Here is a 21506-nt window from a genome sequence, read left to right as displayed (position 1 = left end):
CAGCAGGTGGAGGCGACTCTGGCCCTTCTTGTACAGGGCGTGGGTGTGATCAAGTCCAGTCCAGTTTGTTGATAGGGCGAACACCCAGGAATTTGTAGTTCTCCAGTACCTCAATATGTTTATATACATTATTTTCTGTATCAAAGTCAAAGTCTGCTTTATTGTCAATCTCTTCATGTCAAGACATACTAACCCACGGTGACAAGACATATTTCACCCAATTGGTCCACAGACAAACAAAACATCAAGCAAACAATACAAAAAGTAAAAATAAGAAGGCACATACAATGAATAAATAAGAGCAATGAATAAATAAGAGCAACTTGGTTTAAATGGAGCAATTGGGCATACAGCAGACAGTCAGTATAATAGCGCAAAAGTACAGGAGGAGTAGTACAAGTGGAGTAGTGCAAGGCAGCCATCGTGGCCCAAAAGGCCAGGACGTTATGCAGCCGAGGGTGGAGGGGGGAGAGGGGGGAAAGAGTTCAGGATCCGAACAGCCTGGAGTATGAAGCTGTTGGTGAGTCTGGTGGTGCGGGAGCGCAGGCTTCTGTACCTCTTCCCAGAGGGCAGTAGAGCAAACAAAGTGTGAGCGGGGTGACTCACATCACTCACAATTGTGGTCACCTTGCAGGTGAGATGGGAGGTGTAAATGTCCTTCAGGGAGGGGAGTGAAGCACCAATAACCTTACCAGCTGTGTTCACTATGCGCTGCAGGGCCTTCCTGTTGTATTCAGTGCAGCTTCCACCCCACACAGCGATACAGCTGGAGAGGATGCTCTCAATGGTGCCTCGGTAGAATGTGGTCATGATGGCTGGTGCTGCTTGCTCGCCTGAGTTTCTGCAGGAAGTACAGGCGGCGCTGAGATTTCTTCGCCAGTGATGCAGTGTTGGTGGTCCAGGAGAGAGCTTCACTGATGTGCACCCCCCTTGAATCTAGTGCTGCTCACTCTCTCCACCACAGCACCGTCGATGGTCAGTGGCAGGTGTTGGGTGTTACCCTTCCGGAAGTCAACAACACTCTCCTTGGTATTGCTGACGTTCAGCAGGAGGTTGTTGTCCCTGCACCAGTGGTCAGAAGGTCGACCTCCAACCTGTATTGAGTCTCGTCGCCACCCACCAGAGTCGTGTCGTCAGCAAATTTCACTATGCGGTTGTTGCTGTTGGTTGCAGTGCAGTCATGCGTCAGCAGGGTTGAAGAGCAGCAGACTGAGCACGCAGCCTTGGGGGGCCCCCGTGCTCAGCGTGATGCTGCTCGAGAGATTATCGCCAATTCAATCTGTTTTTCTGCCATATTTCAAAATCATTAAGACTGTGGATGTCTATTTCTTTTTTCTTTTGGTTAATGATGCTTGCTGTTCAAGATATTGTTTTATCATGTCATAGCTGGAATCCCAGCAGGTGGGAACATCTTGAATGAGTGCATTTTTTGGAATATTAAGCATTTCATGCTTGCTCTTCAAGACGAGGGCAGCTGTGGTGCCTCTGTAAAAAAAATGTATATTCATGACTTTTTCCAAAAATCTGGACTCTAAGGTCTAATTAATTGTCTGTGCAAAACAACCAATCTGAGAATCCAGTCCTCCTCCTTTTACTTTGTTGATGAAGTTCCTGGCATTCATTGTTTGTAGTGACAGGTATTGTGGTCTCATGTCTCTCTAACTTTTCATCAGGAGCTCCGCTAGGTTTTGTGATTGTGTGTTTAACACTAAAACAGCTCACGTTTGTAAAACTTGACCGTCGCCTTCCTGCAAAGGGGCGACTCTGCCTAGCCTGTGTCATGATGTGTGACCTCTCAGTCTTAACTAAAATCAACTCCTATGTATGTGCAAAGTGTATCATAGAGAAGGGAAGGCCAGTGAAAGCAAGAGAAAGCTCACAGCAAGATAATGGCATCGCTCAAGCTACCTGTTAGAGATTTGCTCACTCCAACTTATTTTGCAAGAACCACACAGGAGACAAGTCCTTTTAGACACCTGCAGGTGCAGAGTCCATTCGTCGCTGTGCGTACAGCGATGTTCGAATGGAGGTCTGAACTCTCCACCCTGCAAGGGCATATTTATTAAGAGAAACAGAGTGGGGGTATGAGTAGGCTGGCTAGAAAGCCCTTGTCCTCTAGTCTAAACATGTCAGGGGATGTTTTACGACCTTGTGATACAGAGGACAAGGTAAGGTATTTATTACCTGTTGCATTCCAACATAATCCTACGATAAAGATAACCTGGAAAACCCTAACACTACCAATCTAATCGCCTGTGCCAAAGAGGCCTATTCTAACAATCTGTTCTATGCAATTCAAATCGGTGTGTGCCAAAAATAGTACATTATTCGATACCCATAATTCGGCTCTGGGCCATTGGGCCACTGTTTATATAAAACCATCGTTCTCCCTCAGGACCTCACCCGGTTGGTCAATGGCATAGGGGTGTGGTCTTACCTCAAATTTCTTCCCGGTTTTTACAGAATCTATACACCAGTTATTTCAACATGGTTTAACCAAATGGAAGTGTAAGTCAAGAATCAAGCTTTTCTATTGCGGCAGCCACATTAATTTCCAAGGGAAGCATTTTAAAGCATTTGACTTGACACCGAATAGAAAATGAGGCCGTGTTGAAATGGTGCTTTGTTAAAATGATGATTTTGTCTGCATGCAATCACAGTCATCGGTTGTTGATGTTAATGTTGTTGATGTTATAATGCATAGCATAATCAGATTTACTTAAAAGTTATATGATCATGATATTCCTTTCCCCTTTAAGGTTGCAGAGTTGTCATCTGAAGGCATGCTGCGCTTGGATCTTGACCTTTTAAATGCTGCAGTGGCGAATAGGACATATGATGCCAATAGTGATGACACTGACATGCCTCGAGAATCTAACAAATTTGTGCTTCAGTGTAAATTCACTGAGGGTGCAGAGAATCTACTTGCAGAAACCCAGACTGAGTTAAAGGTTGGTTTCCAGAAAAATTACAATATACAGAAACTTTACATGCAACAAAATAGTCAAGCTTGCATGTTACTAAAGTCATCAAATATAAAATAGTATCTATTCGTATCATAAAAATATATTTGGTTTATGACTTAAAGGTCTTGAAGCTACCCATTGAAAGTCCATCATCGCTTCCCAGTCACTCAAGCAGCTCCTTGAGTGAACTTGCAGGAAATTATCAACTGAAACATCACACCCACCCTCCAAACCCACCAACCAAAGACATGAAGCCTTCCTTCGTTCTTTCGGCACCAAACCAAAAGGCCGAACGTCCCCCAGACAGCAATGAGGACAAGCAACAAGAAAATAAAAATGATACAGCAAGACTACCTCCGAAAAAATATCAAACTCTTCTTCATGTTGGTGATGGTACAACTACATGCATAGAAGGAATCATTATGGAAAATGACAAGGCAAAAATCATTCCACAAATGCCTGGTTCAAAGATAATGATACCCACAGAAAGAAAGACAGTTTTTCCTCCACAAAGCCCCAACAAAAAACATTCTCTTTCGTCTAAATTTGACATCCAACCTATAGAAGACACAACTAAATCTCAAGAGGAAGAAGATCATGCTTCTTGGCTTAAAAGATCGGTTTGTTTTTCTTTCCTCTCCAATGATAGTTTACTGAATGACCCCACCAATTACAGCCAAATGTTTTTGCCAACACCACAAGAAAAGAGAATAAATTCAGATAATAATTGTGTAGGTTGGTGTCAACATCTAAATGCAAAGAGTGCAGTAACTGGACACGAAAACACATTTAGAATGTCTAAAACCGCAGTTAGTGATTCAGATACAGATGTTCTGAACATTAATAACGATGGTAATTTGATGCAGGCAGCAGTCACTGCTGCAACAAAAAATCAATCTAAGGGCTCAATGTGTCGACAATCTAAGTCTATGCCTCTGTCAACCAAGATTAGATCTGTCTCCTTTGGAGATCTGCTGTCTGACTCATCACATACTATTTCTTCGCGGTGCCATTCAGAGGCTTTCATGAGAAATGAGGTTGACTTGATCACACTTGAAAATGAGTTGACTCTGGAAATGCAAGAGACAAGCGAGCTAATGAGTAGTGTGTCCCAATCCCATATGGAAGGAGATGAAGCATCCATACCAGGGAATCTGCTGATGAAGGCAATGGAAAAACTAAATAAGGCAGATCATGTCCTCAAAGAGCTCAAGGAATTGAAACATAGAAAGACTGAGAGAAAAAATACCTGGTGAATGTCAGTCAAACAAGTAACAGTTTTAAGCCCACATTGCAATGTATCCATCACTTTAGCAACCTTATTTCTTCCGCTACTACACAAACTATCTACTCCAGTCAGGAGATACAAAATACTAACATTGAAACACATCCATCCATCCATTTTCTATTTTCATCAGGCAGTAGGTGGGGGACACCCTGAACCGGTTGCCAGCCAATTGCAGGGCACACAGAGATGACAATCATCCACACTCGCACTCACACTTGGGGCCATTTGGAGTGCTAATTTGGCCTACCAAGCATGTTTTTGGGATGTGGGAGGAAATGTGCACGGAGAGAACACGCAAACTCCATACAGGGAGGGTCGGAGGTGGAATCGAACCGGCACCTTCCTAAGTATGAGGCAGATGTGCTGACCATTGCGCTACCAAGCCGCCCCTTGGAACTCACAGTACCACCAAATTCAAATCACACAACGCACCAAAATGGATGCATCCCAAGAGCATAATCCAGAGAAGCAAGCTGAACAGTGCTGTAAAGAATATGCAGCCAAGTTAAGGTTACACCTTGAGCAAGCTGCTGAACCCAATTTGCTCCCAATGGGCCTGGCAGCACCTTGCATGGCAGCAGTCTCCCATTGGTGTATAAATGTGTGTGTGGATGAGTGAATGTGAGGCATTGTAAAGTGCTTTGGGGACCATACGGTGTCGATAAAGCGCAATATAAATGCAGTCCATTTACCATTCCACTATAATCGTATTTTTTGTTTGTTTGTGTGTTTCTTTACGCAACACAACTTCTTGTATTTTGAAAGTTAGTATGTCAAAAAAGGAGCATACTAATTTTTCAATTGTTTATCAACGTGGAAGAAATAACACTGCTACAATGTGAAGTACTGTAGTCAGTGTACAGCTTATAACTGTAAATTTAATATCCTCTCAAAATAAGCCACCATTCAGTTTTTTATGTCACAACCACAGGCAAAAGAACCTACTCCAAATGTTTTCCTTTTTCCCCAAAATAGGGGAACCGTTAATTCTATGTGTGAACGCAATTACGTTAATTACAGTTAATTACTGGTATCATGGAAACTTGCAGATTTTACATGTACTGTTTGACTTACTCCAGTCATGCTCTTTATGTCTCAGTGAATTGTAATAAAGTAAATCTTTGGATCCTCAATGTTTGGCCAAAATCCAGCATCATCTGGTTAAATGTAAACATCAACACAAGTTACAGAAATAAGAATAAGATTCCATGAAGTGTTTACACCTTAGCCAGTGAGTTTTGTGTTTTTCTTGTGCCATTTAGTTTCTTTGGCCATTTGGCTTTGTCTTCCTGTGCTGTTTATGTATCTTGACACTTTTCACGTGGAGTAGTATAAAGATCTACGCTTGAGACCCACTCATGGCTAAATTCAAAATCTCAACCCTGTTATATCCTGCAGATTGTTTTGTTCAGACAAGTAAAAATTCTAGATGTTATCTGCTTGACAGTTTCGACTGTGTCTCCAGTCTCCCTCAGATGCGTCGTCTGACGTGCTGCTGACGTGTCATCTGAGGAAGTCTGGAGACACAATCGAAACTGTCATTGAAATATCTCAACCCTGTTACCTGACTTCTGGAAAGCCTTCTGATCATTTTCATGATTTTCCTTTATAAATCATTGGTTGTTCGGATCAGCAATTTCCATTAAATATATCATATAGCAGACAAACACAGTGATATTTGAAAAGTGAAATAAAGTATATACGTTGTATATATATATATATGTTGTATATGTTGTAAGTTATATATATATAGGTTATATATATAGGTATGGGGTGCATATATAGGTTATATATATATATACATATATATATATATATATATATATATATATATATATATATATATATATATGTATGTATATATATATATATATATATATATATATATATATATATATATATATATATATATATATATACATATACATACATACATACATACATACATACATACATACATACATACATACATACATACATACATACATACATACAATCAGTATTCGAACAAAAAATTCGAGATTTCTTTGCTTCGGATGTCGGACGAAATTCGGTTGTCGAACCTCACGTGCTGGTGCCTCCTGCGACGGGACCACGCCCCCCTGTCAGTGGGATCACCGTCACCTGCCACGGGTTCATGGACAGCGCTATATCAGCGCCGCCAGCGCAGACCCGAGTGCCAGTCTGTCCCTTGATGCTGCTTCGCTCATCAATCCCAGAGAGAACTGACTCGTTTGACTACTCGAAACCCTCGCAGAATCGTTGTCCTCTCCAGCCCGATCGCCGCTCCAGCGCCAGCTGTTCCCATCATCCCCTTCAAATAAAGTCTGTCGTTACGCACTTGGCTGTACTGTCCGATCCTTAACACTCGCGAGATGAGCCGACAGGACCCGCATGCCGACGAACTCCGTTCGTTATTACGTTCTCGTTACTCTGAGGATTGCATCAACTCTAATCATGCCTCCAAACGAAGCATATGGGAGCAGTAAAGCCATCCTAAAACACAAAGATGTTCAAAGCAATGCGACAGTGAGCGCCCGGCGCGCTGCGGTTGCGCGATCGGACCAAATTAAGCTCCCTGCACACTGAGGTCCACTTAAATTTTGGAAAGTCCATTAGGACTTTAAAAATATTTTTTAAATTTTAGCGACCGCTCTGTCACAATATATATATATATATATATATATATATATATATATATATATATATATATATATATATATATATATATATATATATATATATATATATATATATATATATATATATATATATATATATAAATAAATCTGATGGGGTCTCGGGTGTGCCGTAGCCTATCCCAGCAGTCATCGGGCAGTAGGCGGGTGACACCCTGAACTGGTTGCCAGCCAATGGCAGGGCACACAATGACGAACAACCATCTGCACTCGCACTCACACAGGGGCAATTTGGAGTGAATTCTGTGCCGTGCTGTAAATTACACAAAGACATTACCTGCTTGTTCCATTTATTGTGCTACCACTGAAAGCACATAGTGGGTTGGTGTCTTTCATTGTCGTTGGTTTGGTAAGACACCAATGTTTTTCAAAATTAATTGTAATCTCACCTACCTTCAAACCGGATTTGATTGAAGTTGGGAAATTGTGTAAAATGTAAATAAAACCAAAATACAATGATTTGAAAATCCTTTTCAACCTATATTCAATTGAATACACTATAAAGACAACATATTTGATGCTCAAACTCATCAACTTTATTTTATTTTTCAAATAATAATTAACTTGGAATTTCTTTGCTGCAACACGTGCAGTAGAAGTATGGAAAGGGCATGTTTACCACTTCGTTACATCACCTTACCTTTTAATAACACTCAATAAACGTTTTGGAAGAGAGAAGACTAATTCTCTTAGCTTCTCATGTGGAATTCTTTCCAATTCTTGCTTGATGAACCGCTTCAGTTGTTCAACAGTCCGGGGTCTTCCCTGTTGTATTTTACACTTTATAATGCGCCACACATTTTCAATGGGAGACAGGTCTGGACTGCAAGCGGGCCAGGGGAGAACCTGGACTCTTTTACTTCAAAGCTACGCTGTTGTAACACGTGCAGAATGTGGCTTGGCATTATCTTGCTGAAATAAGCAGCGACGTCCATGAAAAAGATGTCGCTTGGATTGCAGCATATGTTGCTCCAAAATTTGTGTGTACTTTTCAGCATTCATGTTGCCATCACAGAAATGTAAGTCACCCATGCCATGGGAACGAATGCACCCCCATACCATCACATATGCTGGCTTTTGAACTTTGCGTTGATAACAGTCCAGATGGTCCGCTTCCTCTTTGGTCCGGAGGACACGACGTCCAGTGTTTCCCAAAACAATTTGAAAAGTGGACTCATCAGACCACAAAACACTTTTCCATTGTGCATCAGTCCATTTTACATGAGCTTGGGCCCAGAGAACCCGGCGGCGTTTTTGGATGTTGTTTATAAACGGCTTTTGCTTTGCATGGAAGAGAGGGGTCGAAGGTCATGGTCAGTCAGTCTTGGTTTCCGGCCGTGGCGCTTACGTGCAGTGATTTCACCATATTCTCTGAACCTTTTGATATTATCGACCGTAGATGTTGAAATCCCTAAATTCCTTGCAATTTTGCTTTGAGAAATGTTGTTCTTAAACTGTACAACTATTTTCTCACGCAGTTGTGGACAAAGTGGTGAACCTCGCCCCGTCCTTGCTTGTGAATGACTGAGCATGTTTGGGGAGGCTGCTTTTACACCCAATCATGGTACCCACCTCTTCCCAATTAGCCTGATCACATGTGGGATGTTCCAAATATGTGTTTGATGAGCTTTTCTCAGCTTCTCAGTATTTTTTGCCACCTTTCCCAACTTCTACCTGACGTGTTGCACCCATGAAATTCTACATTAATTATTATTTGGCAAAAAACAACAATTAAGTTTATCAGTTTGAACATTAAATATGTTGTCTTTGTAGTGTATTCAATTGAATATGGGTTGAGAAGGATTTTCAAATCGTTGTATTTTGTTTTTATTTACGTTTTACACAATTTCCCAACTTCAACCAAATCCGGTTTGTATTTGCAATCCCTATATCATAAACAAAATAGTTGCGAAAACAGAGAACTTTGACGGGCTTGTAACAAAGAACACTCGTCAAATTCATTCACTTTGTGGGTATGAAAGGGGTCCATTTACATGCCCTGTTCTTAACTTTTGGTCACTCAAACAACAATAGGCAACAATGTGAGCAATGTATTATCACACATTGCCAAGGCATTCTGACAAATAAGATTATCACTCAAAATTACAATTTCATTGTTAGGCGCGTTGCGACGTCTCTAATCACGAGAGTCATTGTCGTTCAGAGAGCCTGACAGAATTTATATTGCATCAACACTCACATTGGGTCTTTGTGGTACTTTGTTTTAATAAAAAAAACTGAGTAGGTTATGTTAAAAAAAACTAATGAATGTATGCTTACGATAGATAGTAGGTTATGTTAAAAAAAACTAATGAATGTATGCTTGAATTACTTTTGGCGTTAAAATATAGACAGCTTCTTCCCCCAGGCTGTCGCTCTGATGAACTCACACCACTCTTAGAGTCTCAGAGACATTGCTGTGCAATAACATCCTGCTCTCGACGCTTCCTCTTTTAATTGTCTATAGTATTTGTACCATGTGTCCTCTCTGCATCCATTGCAGCCTGGTCATCCTGGAAGAGGGATCCTCCCATCTGTGGTCTCTTCTCAAAGTTTCTCATTTCCCCTCGTAGGAGTTTTGAGTTTTTCCTTGCCCTCCTAGGTGTTTAAGATCAGGGGATGTTTGAGAATAATTGTCAATTCTTGCACATGTTGCCCTGAATGTTGTTAGCTACCTAAATGTTGTACAGAGAACGAGATGTACCGGAGTCAAATTCCTTGTTTGGCATGCTCAAACTTGGCCAATAAAAATTTATTTGATTTGATTTGATTTGAAAATATGGTTGGCTAAATTTATTTCACACTTGGTCTTTAACCCTTCAGATTACTTGTGACTACCAGCAGAAAAAGTGCACAAAATGGACAGATAGATATTTTTAAAAGATTAATGTATAATTTCGATTGAGTTTATTGATGTATTACAAAAAACAAAGTGTCTCACTCAAACATAAGACATTAGAAAACCCATATTAACTGTAGTGTTGTTTGCAATAATTACTTACATTTATATTATTATTATTATTTTAGATATTTATATTACATTTTCATATACGGTAATCCCTCGCCACTTCGCGCTTCACCTATTGCAGCCTTAGTTCATCGTCACTTGGAGCACAGGGCTTTGTCTGCCCATATGACATGCCGCGCTGATTGGCTTATAGCTGTGAGCAGTTCTCACCACGCTTTATCTCAGCCTCCCGCAGTCACATTACGGATCCACTACCTTCGCGTCAGCAGAATCAGCAGCATCTCTGATTTGCGCTTCATTTTGTCATGAACGAGGGAGGACAACCAAATGCAACTTAGGCTCATTATTTGGGGAAAGGTTAAACGAGACAAAGAGGGTTGGAATGCCTGCAGAGCAGGATGACGTTGCAAGCTGACAAGCCAGTCAGCGAGTGCGCGTCGTGCGTCATCGTAGCAGACAGGCATAGCAAGCTCGTGGTTGGGGACAGACAGAAGGTCGTGCCAAACAGAGTCAAGGGCAGATCATAAAAACATGCTTTCGCTAAACAGCGAATCAGGAAAAAGGCATCGCGCGACACAGCGGATCAGGCAAATGAGAACCAGGCGGCATAGCGGACATGTATCAGACGAACCACCGCAGATTGACGGGTTTACAGGGTTTAAATAAACGCCCTAATCACCTGGTACCAAGTGCACATGTGGCAGCGATCAGTACTGATTAGCGCATTGGATATGTGTGCCCCCGCGGACCAGTGTGAGGGCACATCAGCCAGCCAGCACGGCGAGAGCAGAGCGGAGTCGTGACAACATTTACGGTAGTTTTCTTGGTGACTTTGAGAGTTTTAGTGAAGACCTAAAGAATGTTTCTAAAAGTCGGTTTAACTTTGAAATGTTTAAAAATACAATAAAGTGTTTAAACAAAATGTTTAAAAATACAATTATAAAGGTCTTGTGCGGATATCGTAAAAATCTTGAGTCCACATCATGGATTTTCACTTATCGCTGGGAACCAATTATTAACAATAAATGAGGGATCACTGTACTGAGAATGTCTGGAGAAACTAGAATCACATCAGGTGGAGCTTGCGGTGGGAAACCCCCATGGCAGAGGAGGAGGAGGGTCCAGGCATCAATTCGACGGGGATGACAAAGGAATTTCTTTAATGGCAATGCAACGGAAGATCATCAAAACACGGAACAATTATCCTCATCTGGGAAACTTATGGCTCACGAAGGGAAGACACGACCACTCCTAAATTATCATTGCAGCAGGGCCTTGCTGACCAGCCTCACACACAATCATCTCTATGGCTGCCAGCAACAAAGAACACACATAAACATCAAGGCCCGCCCTTTTGATGAACTATACGGCATAGTGTGGGTCAGGAAAATGTTTGTTACTCTGCTTGCTACATTTGCGGTTAGGGACAGTTGTGACCCGGAGCTGTGTCAAGTGACATGGTGGTTAGGATGGTACAAGCTGGTGTGTGAATGTGTATTGGATTTGGCCCAGATGAATTGGCTCAGATGCAATTCCAAATTTCACCAGAAGATGGTGACAAAACTTGATGTGAGAGACCTATTAGGGGCCGATTAGGGGTTACTTAGAAGTTAGTTCCTCAAAATTAACTATTGTTAAACTGGTAGAGGGAGGGTGACTGGTTGATCTAGTCAACCTCTATTGCAGTTCCAAATTTCACCAGAAGATGGTGCCAAAGTTAGATTGACTTGACATAGGGGTTACCTGACAGGAAACTAGTAGATCAAAAAGTTAAATTGTTAGTGACTATAGAAACACGACCTGTTCTGAATTACGCATAACACACAATTTTGGATTATTTTATATTATTTTGTTTTGCTATAATATACTTTGAAACTTCTTCAGTATTTTAATCTGCTAACTAGGAGAACCTATGATCATAATTACGATTATGTGCTAAGGTGACTATTGTGAACACATGGTTTATTGTTGCAATGTTTAATCGATATCAAACATGTATTTAACATTTATGTCCCATTTACACATGAATGTATAAATGTGAGCAAAGACAGAGAGGAGGCAAGGGTTAATAGTGATACTTTGTGGTGGAAGACTGCAATCCCACGCATGAGCCTTTCCCGGAGGTTACCTCATCCGGTCAAGGATGGGGCTGCAGTCTATTTTAGAATGAGTCATGGAAAAAAAGACAGGTATAGGACCTAGTGGAAAAACTGGTACGTGACTAAGCTGGCGTACGTAGAGCCTAAAAAGGTTCGTTCCGAACGAGAACAGGGCTCTCCCCGTCATGGCTTTGCCCCTGTGGGTTGCCCGTGGGACAAGAACACCGATGAGACGAAGATAGATTTTTTGTTCTTTTTTAGATTAGACCAAAATCTACTAAAATGAATCTCTAGTGTCTTCGAATTGGACTTTGTCAAATTTTAAGCTTAGGGATAGTCGAGGACCAAGGACCTCGGTGCAGCAGAAAGGGAGATGCCATTTTTAGGAAGGAGTCCTCTCCCTCCTTAAGGCCGACTTATCTTTTTAAACAAAATTCAGACTTTTGGACTCGACTTTTCCACCAAACAGCATTTGATACCTCTTGCCTCCTACCCTTTTTTACTATTTGAGAGTTTTAACAATCGAGAGAACTTCGAGTCTGAATACTCTTTGCTCTATTGAGATTGGTGAGTGGAATTATTGTCGTTTGTTCGAACAATCGAGAATTGTAATTATTTTGCTTGTTTATTCATTAAATTTCTTCAGTTATTATTTTGTATTAACTATGTTGAGCATGGTTTTATATGCAATAATTAGAACCTTAGCCCAGTGGCCTAGTGGTAGAGTGTCCACCCTGAGACTGGAAGGTTGTGGGTTCAAACCCCGGCCGGGTCATACCAAAGACTATAAAAATGGGACCTATTGTCTCCCTGTTTGGCACTCAGCATCAAGGGTTGGAATTGGGGGGTTAGATCACCAAATGATTCGTGAGCGCGGCACCGCTGCTGCTCACTGCTCCCCTCTCCCCCAGGGGATGTATCAAAATCACACGGGGATGGGTTAAATGCAGAGGACAAATTTCACCACACCCAGATGTGTGTGTGATGATCATTGGGACTTTAACTTTAAATCTCTTTTGTTTCTCTATCATCATACTGTAAACCGTTCAGTTCTTTTTAAAGTGAGGACAGCTTTTATCCTTGACATCAGGAAGTGTCAGATCTGGTTCGAAATAGTTAACTTAAGACTCAGCTAGTGCGGGAGCGCGTTAGTGTAGATAAACGAATCCCCGCGGTCTTCACAAAGACAGCTAAATATATCCGAGATTTTACAAGTGCAACAAATAGCCGCCAGAAGAAAAAGGGCGCAGTCATTCTGACGCTGTGTCTCAACAGTTACTTTACACGAGCGTCGCTTGACTCTAGAGGGATTGGCGTCCTGAAAAGATTAAATTGATTCCTTCAGAATTAATTTCTTAGAGGCGGTTAGCAACTCGGACGAATATTTTCCGGCTTATTTAACTCTCATCTCCCCATGAGAGCTGCGTTAGAGCAGCGGGGCCAAAGGAGAGTTTTAACCCTTTAAACGGAGAGCCGGTCGCTTACATAAGATGAGTGCGGATTTGACAGCTGCCATACAAATAAATATTTTGTTGTGTCACTGACGCGATAGACGAGTGCGTGTTGATTCCTGCACCCACTCAACGAGCACCTTGGAACTCCATAAAGGTACAAGACTATTTAGAGTGGATTATTTCAGTTGGTGACCCTAATGTGGGGGGGAGAAGAATGGTATTAACATGTCGTTTGCGATCACAAAGGTCGGTTGAGACGCAATCTTCTGAGTCACTGGAGACGCATTGATTGTTCTCTTCACTTTCCATGCCAGGGACGGCTATAATAAGGTAAGCAGAAGCCCATGAAGTTCTACAAATTGTCCATACTTATTTAAGGTGTGATTTGAGGTAGATCAATTGATGTTAGGAGGTTCTGGGTTTGCCTTGCTGCCGTTCACTCGGACGCAGGAGAACATTGTGACGTTTCGCTACACATGAGGGAGTTTTGGGGCCCTCTAAAACCGATTCCTCACTGGATCTGACTCAGCCCTCTGTAAAATTGGTTGACTATGACTAATGTAGAGAAGTTCACAGACATTTTGTCTCAAATCTTGGGTAATCTGAAGGAGAAATATAGAAAAACTACAAGGAACACTTGCAGAAAGAATGGGTTGAGTTGCAAGAAAGAAACAGTAACAAAAAAAGGAGGTAACATGTAAGCAGATAAGTGATGAATTGCGTCATGAAAAGAAGGCAATATGGAAACAGGTAGAGAACATGAGAATAACGATGAAAGAGGGAACTTGGCGAGAGAAAAGAGTAGCAAAGAAACAGGTTGAAAAATCTGAACAAGCCAGACGTTATATGCACACAAACTTAGCAAAAATCCAGGTGGGGCGGAACTCTGTCACCAGTATGAGTATCGCTGTAAATGCAAGAATGCGGGTAAGTGAAAAAACATCATTGTATCCAACTTTGCCAGTTGACAACAAATTAACAGACATTCCTCTCCCTTTGTCTTCTCAGAGGCACCTGATATGACAGCACCAATGATACAAGTTGTGGGACAACTGCACACTGACAATCAGAAAACAACCAACATGGACCAGACAGTAGGGTGCAAACTCATTCATCCCTGCACAACTTGCACAGAGGTAGGTGGTGTGGGGATGAGGCCCTTTCCAACACAACAGAAGTCCACTCCAGGATTCAACAATACAAAAATTGACCAAAAATGGCAGACGAGTGAAAAAGTGTGCGAATGTAACCCATGAGTATAAAGTAAGTTATAAAAAACAGTTTTACAAATGTCTCTGCATAAATTGGTCAGGAGACCTTTGGGGTTCGGGACTCACCATCAATGGTGGACATATGACCTAAATTTCTCATTTTCCCCTGGCAGGGTTTTATTGAGTTTTTCCTTGCCCTTTTGGGAGCTTATGATCAGGGGATGCTTTGAGAATAATTGTCAATTTTTGGCTATGTGAAGCCCTTTGAGACTCTTTGTGATTTAGGGCTATACAAATAAACTTGACTTGACTTGACTTGACGAAATTGAATAAATTCTCATGTTTTGCAGGTCAATCCAACATGGTAGTTCGTAATGACCCCTGTGCTCTGGCAGTATAAGAGCTGGATGGGCAACGTGCAACAACGCCCCGCCCAACCAGGCATGTATCCCCTTGGGGTGGGGTACGGACAATAGGGCTGTCGACGAAAGGCCGAGGAGGTGGAACTGGCAGAACCCCTGCTTATAATTACGGAGGATGGACCCGTGTGCGATTATTCTGGACACTGAGGCAACACATACAATTAACTTCCCATTGCTGTCTTTGTCGTTGACGACAAACACAGTGACCCACATGGACTTCTCTGGGTGCCTCACCATACTGCCATGAATAAAACCGCTTCAAGTCGAGCTGCTGGAACAGATGTTACCACGCTAGTTTGTCCACACAAAACAAACAACAACTGCAAAGAGTGGAGTTGTCCCCTTCTTTCTGATCTAGAAGCCCTGGGTCCAGATGCTCCAACCTTTCACTCCACCTCTCGACCCACTCCACTGCATCCTGATAGAAATCATGATGACAAGTACAAAGGAGTATTTGATGACATTGAAGGTGATTTGTGGACTCCCCAGTGCTCAGCCATTTATATTGGAAAGCAAGGCCTCACTGCTAACGCAGCCTGATTTGCACGCAGCTTCAATGGTATAAAATGAAAAAAGAAGTTTAGGTGTCTCACATTTCATTAGCCTGATGCCCTGGTCAAAAGACCATGTCTTTGAGGCCAATGGTCGCTGAATTACAGGGGAGACTAGACACATTGGTGGAGTGGTGGGAGGCTGGTGTACCGTATTTTTCGGACTATAAGTCGCGTTTTTTTTCATAGTTTGGGTGGGGGGGCGACTTATACTGAGGAGCGAATTATATGTGAATTTTTTCACAAATTTTCAAAATTTAAAAAAAAAAAAAAAAAGTGAAACCGCAATAAACGAACCGCGATGTAGCAAGGGATTACTGTAATTTGAATTTCAAGTGACGCTAGCGACGCGGCGGTTGTTTACATAAAGGACAAAGATTCGATCACAGGATGACACAGATGACGAAGGGCCCCACGTACTACCGGCATCATTAGCGGCTTTGTTTGTAAGTGACACGGAGGACGAAGAGTTTGAAGGATTTGATGATTTGGAGTGACACAGAAGGTTTGAAAAACTATTATGGCTTTTATGCACGCCCGGTCCTACTCTACGGAGCTCTCTTTCACCTCCGTGGATGGAAGATGGGGGTCGGCGCTCGGCCGGGTGGCTGCCAGGGGACGGTGGATGGGGCTCGGACATGGCTTTTACGCACGCCCGGTCCTATTCGATGGAGCTCTCTTCTACCTCCGTAGCTGGAAGTGCCACCTTCGGGGATGGAAGTCCACGCCGCCACACGCCTGGAAGTCGACGGCGGTGCTTGGGGCCGTGTGGCGGTGAACTATTTATGTTATAGTTATTTGATATATTTTATTTCGTGTAGCATCTTGTATGTTTTTATGGTTACAGTTCAGTAGTTGTTGGCTCGTTGAACTCTTGTTTTGTTAAATAAAGAGCCGTTTGCCAAACCCACGTCTTTCCTTGTACTTTGTTAACGCTACAATATAGTTATATTCTAGATCTGTGGAATAACGACGAGGCTGACGTCAGGGTGCACGCGCGGCATTGTTGACAAAGGACGAGGAAATTGATCGATGGATTTAATAATTTGGAGTGACACGTGGTTTGATTATATTGTTGTTTATGTGATAGTTATTATATATATACTTTATTATTGCTTATAAAATGGTTATTTGATATATAATTTATATATCGTTATATGGGCCTGTGGAATATTTTGAGAATTTTAAAGCTGCTGCCCCCGCGACCCGACCCCGGATAAGCGGAAGAAGATGGATGGATGGATGGATGGATGGATGGAATATTTTGAAGTGCAAGCGTCGTCAGCGGCGCGCACCCGGCTGGCATTGTTGACATAAAGGACGATCGATGGATTTAATGAATTGGAGTGACACAGATGGTTTTATAAACGTGTTATTCATGTAATAGTTGTTTGAATAACTCTGAATGTTACGTCAGGCCCGTTCTCAGCTCTTTGTTTGTGTTTATGTCACGTTAGCAATACCTATCGTTTAGCCTGTTGTTGTTCGGCCCCCCGATCAAAATTTAGAACCAAGTTCAGCCCGCCAGTCAAAAAGTTTGCCCACCCCTGGTTTAGGCTGTTGTTGCTCGTTCATGTCTGTTCTTGGTGTTGAATTTTGTCGAATAAATTTCCCCCGAAATGCGATTTATACTGCGGAGCGACTTATATATATTTTTTATCACGTTATTGTGCATTTTATGGCTAATGCGACCTATATTCCGGAGCGACTTTTAGTCCGAAAAATACGGTAGTTGAACCATCAATCTCACCTTTCTACACACATTTGCTACCAGTATTAAAAACTTACAAAAATCTATTACAGAATTGTGCATGACTTACGCACGATCGACGCAATCACCACCGCTACCTGCCTGTCGGTGCCTAACCCACACAGATTGCTGTCTTCCTTACATCCAAGTTATGAATGCTTTATTAGTGATTGATTTGGCAAAACAAATTTTGTCCACCACTGGCCAAGGAGTATCAATAATATCTTGCTTTCACACACAAATACACATTGCAATACACATATTTGCCACAAGGGATCAATCACAGCCCTGGACTTTTCAATAGATCCTGAAAACACATTTGGCTGACCTCAATATACATTGCTAACGTGGTGCAGTGTGTGGAAATAGATTCTGTTGGCCGGAGAGACTTCTGACATTGTCTCACCTTCTCGCGGCTGTCACACACCTTGATTCACCTTACAATGATATCTTTTCATATTGACGTGTCAATCATCGGTCGCAAATGGCATTCTTATCAAAAAATAAGATGTACAATGACAGGTGCTAATGTACACTCGCGTGCCACTCGACGCCATTGATTCCAAACAACCATCAAATAACTGCTACCGCCCCGATCCTGTTGGCCGGACAGACTTCTGACATTGTTTCACCTTCTCGCGGCCGTCTCACACACCTTGATTCATCTGACGATGATACCTTTCCAGCTTGACGTGTCAATCATCGGTCGCAAAAGGCATTCCTATAAAGAAATAAGATGTACAATGACAGATGCTAAAGTACACTAGCGTGTCACTCGACACCATTGATTCCAAACACTTGTCAAATAAGTGCTACCACACCGACCTCACCACGTGCCCCCTGAATCAGGCTCGTAATGCTGTCAGGACAGCCACATGCCACAACCAGGATCGGCTCACTGTAGCCATGCCACTGACCCAGTCAGCATCGCCCGGAGTGTACCTCTCGCACCTTGGCACGTGACCATAGCCCTTTTCCGGTGTGGGTACCAGATCTCCTCGGGTGGTCAGATCGGCTTGTGGACCTTCGACTGTTGATGACATCATGCTACGGCAAATCCAATTGGACAAACTATACTAAACCCATTAAAATAAAGTCAGGATGCGCTCATGTTTTCTGTATACTCGCCATTCACATAAAAATACAGAGAATAACATTACTATAATAACCATCCATCCATTTTCAACACCGCTTATCCTGTTTTGGGTCTCGGTGTACTATAATTTCGACAGCAATATTTATTGATAACTGTAATGTAATATTGTGTCCCAATAAATAAGAGTCTGAATGTGTTTTGGTTTTCTTTATTAGCATGTTCTCATTCAATTCACATTGAGGCTTGAACATAATTGTACATTTGTAATAGAGATTCACCACTGACTGTACTGTAATAATGAGGTAAAACATTTACTTGCTAATAGTTGAAACACATAGTGGAAATATAAATTTATTTTTATCTCAAGTTATTTGAGTGGGGCAGCACAGTGGAGGCACTGGTTAGCACGTCCGCCTCACAGCTCAGAGCATGCGGGTTTGATTCCACCGGCTCCCTGTGTGGAGTTTGCATGTTCTCCTAATGCCTGCGTAGGTTTTCTCTGGGCACTCCGGTTTCCTCCCACATCCCAAAAACACATATGGGAGACTGATTGAGGACTCCAAATTGACCGTGGGTGCGTCTCTGTGTGCCCTGCGATTGGCTGGCAACCAGTTCAGAGTGTACCCCGCCTGCTGCCCGATCACTGCTGGGAGAGGCTCCAGCTTGCCCGTGGGGATGGATGGATGGATGGATGGATGGATGGATGGATGGATGGATGGATGGATGGATGGATGGATGGATGGATGGATGGATGGATGGATGGATGGATGGATGGATGGATGGATGGATGGATGGATGGATGGATGGATGGATGGATGGATTTAATATTGGCCTCAGGTTACAGAAATAAACACTTCACATGGATCAATGGTTGTTTCAAACAAACCATCACAATTTCTGTACATTATGTATACAACTTATAGAATCGTTTTGGGTTTAATATTTCATACTTGATGGATTTGATTTTGTCATCTATTTTAGGTCTATGTGTGGACCTATAATAGATGTCTATTTTACATTATTCTATAGACCTTAAATAGATGTCTAAATTAGGTCTATGTGCAGACCTAAAATAGACGTCTAAATTAGGTCTACACATAGACGTCTATCAGGTTACAGAAATAACCTCAGTTATTGGGCCTCAGTACCTCCCTCTGCAACTGGCTACTGGACTTCCTCTGTCAGAGGCCTCAGGTGGTGCGTGTTGGCGACAAAATCTCCGCCAGCATCACGCTGAGCATGGGGGCCCCCCAGGGCTGCGTGCTCAGTCCATTGCTCTTCACCCTGCTGACGCATGACTGCTCTGCGACCTACAGCGACAACCGCATAGTGAAGTTTGCTGACGACACGACTCTGGTGGGTCTCATCACGAAGGGCGACGAGACTCGGTACAGGTCGGAAGTTGACCTTCTGACCACGTGGTGCAGGGACAACAACCTCCTGCTGAACGTAAATAAGACCAAGGAAATCATTGTTGACTTCCGGAAGGGTCACACAACACACCTGCCGCTGATCATCGACGGTGCTGTGGTGGAGAGGGTGAGCTGCACCAAGTTCCTGGGGGTGCACATCAGTGAGGACCTCTCCTGGTCCGCAAACACCTCGTCACTGGCAAAGAAAGCTCAGCGCCGCCTGTACTTCCTGCGGAAGCTCAGGCGTGCATGTGCTCCTCAGGCAGTCCTGTCTACATTCTACCGTGGCACCATTGAGAGTGTCCTCACCAGTTGCATCGCTGTCTGGGGTGGTAACTGCACTGAACAGAACTTGAAGGCCCTGCAGCGCATAGTGAATACGGCTAGTAAGATTATTGGTGCTTCGCTCCCCTCCCTGAAGGACATTTACACCTCCCATCTCGCCCGCAAGGCAACCTCGATTGCCAGTGAATGTGAGTCACCCGGCTCACTCTTTGTTTGACCTTCTGCCCTCTGGGAAGAGGTACAGGAGCCTGCGCTCCCGCACCACCAGACTCGCCAACAGCTTCTTTCTCCAGGCTGTTAGGGCCCTGAACTCGCTACCCCCTTCTGCGTAGCGTGCGGCACTGTTGCGCTATTTTCGGGAATGTCTGCTGTAAGCGCACTTGCTCCTTTTTTTTCCTGCTCCTCTTATTTATTTATTTATTGTTGTGTTATTTATTCATTATTTATTCAGCACGCTTTTGTTGTACTTGTTTACTTGTTTGTCTGTTGTGAGCCATGTCTTGTCACCATGGGATAGGGGGGAACGAAATTTCAGTTTCTTTGTGTGTCTTTGGCATGTGGAGAAATTGACAATAAAGCTGACTTTCACTTTGACTTTGAAAAACCAGACTTAACCCAGATCAATGGTCGTTTAAAACAAAGCAATGCAACCTCTGTTCATTAGTTATACAACCTACAGCTCTATGGTTTAATATTTCATATTTAATTAATTTAAATTTATCATCTATTTTCATTCTATACGATACCTAATTTAGACGTCTATTCTAGGTCTACACATAGACCTAATTTAAACGTGCATATTAGGTCTATAGAATAGCCTAAAATAAATGGTGACAGAAATAACCACTTCACATGTACGGATCAATATGGTTGTTAAAAACAAAGCCAAACAACTTCTGTACATTATTTATACAACTTACAGCTGGTTGAGACTTTAAAATTTCGATATATGATCATATTTGATGCAGTAGTACGACAACAGCCGCCTTATTTTCGACAGCATTTTGGCGCTACTTTCGTCACATCATTTGCCTACTCATTTGCTTAATTAGCAAACGTTTTAGCCAGTATGGCAAAAGTTTTAGAGAAAAAAGACAAGGATCGTGCCAGGGAAATAGACAAGTCGAACGGGATCAAGAACTGCTTCAGATGGGCATAGCTCCAGAGCAGCGTCATCTTACAACTCGGAACACAAAGACGCTCTTAAAGCAATGCGACAGTGAGCGCCCCGCGCGCTGCGGTTGCGCGATCGGACTAAATTAAGCTCCCTGGGCACTGAGGTCCACTTAAATTTTGGAAAGTACA

The 21506-nt window shown here is 42.6% G+C and overlaps 1 protein-coding gene and 2 long non-coding RNA genes across 5 annotated transcripts in view; 2 read left to right on the top strand and 1 right to left on the bottom strand.

The window, feature by feature from the left end:
• Positions 1-5971, top strand: part of plekho2 (pleckstrin homology domain containing O2) — a 30692-nt gene extending 24721 nt beyond the window's left edge. For all 3 annotated transcript variants that reach the window (XM_088371740.1, XM_088371739.1, XM_088371738.1), the window contains 2 exons: positions 2760-2951; positions 3089-5971. In XM_088371740.1, the coding sequence (XP_088227866.1) occupies positions 2760-2951; positions 3089-4222 (1326 nt within the window). In that variant the 3' untranslated portion in view covers positions 4223-5971. The remainder of the gene's footprint in view (positions 1-2759; positions 2952-3088) is intronic.
• Positions 5972-7003: 1032 nt separating this feature from the next.
• Positions 7004-18694, top strand: LOC148400067 (uncharacterized). The gene is made up of 3 exons (XR_015857678.1): positions 7004-12587; positions 13573-14610; positions 15036-18694. It is a non-coding gene; the product is annotated as an uncharacterized LOC148400067 (long non-coding RNA).
• LOC148400066 (uncharacterized) lies at positions 17543-20846 on the bottom strand. Its single transcript, XR_015857679.1, has 2 exons — positions 18234-20846; positions 17543-18129 (listed from the first exon to the last, which is right to left on the bottom strand). It is a non-coding gene; the product is annotated as an uncharacterized LOC148400066 (long non-coding RNA).
• Between the last annotated feature and the right edge of the window lie 660 nt (positions 20847-21506).

The sequence above is a fragment of the Syngnathus floridae genome, chromosome 3 (assembly GCF_059516105.1).
Source record: "Syngnathus floridae isolate MCC-2025c chromosome 3, RoL_Sflo_1.0, whole genome shotgun sequence".
NCBI lineage: Eukaryota > Metazoa > Chordata > Actinopteri > Syngnathiformes > Syngnathidae > Syngnathus > Syngnathus floridae.
Note: the sequence above shows the minus strand (reverse complement) of the source record. Positions and strands in the feature narration are given on the sequence as shown.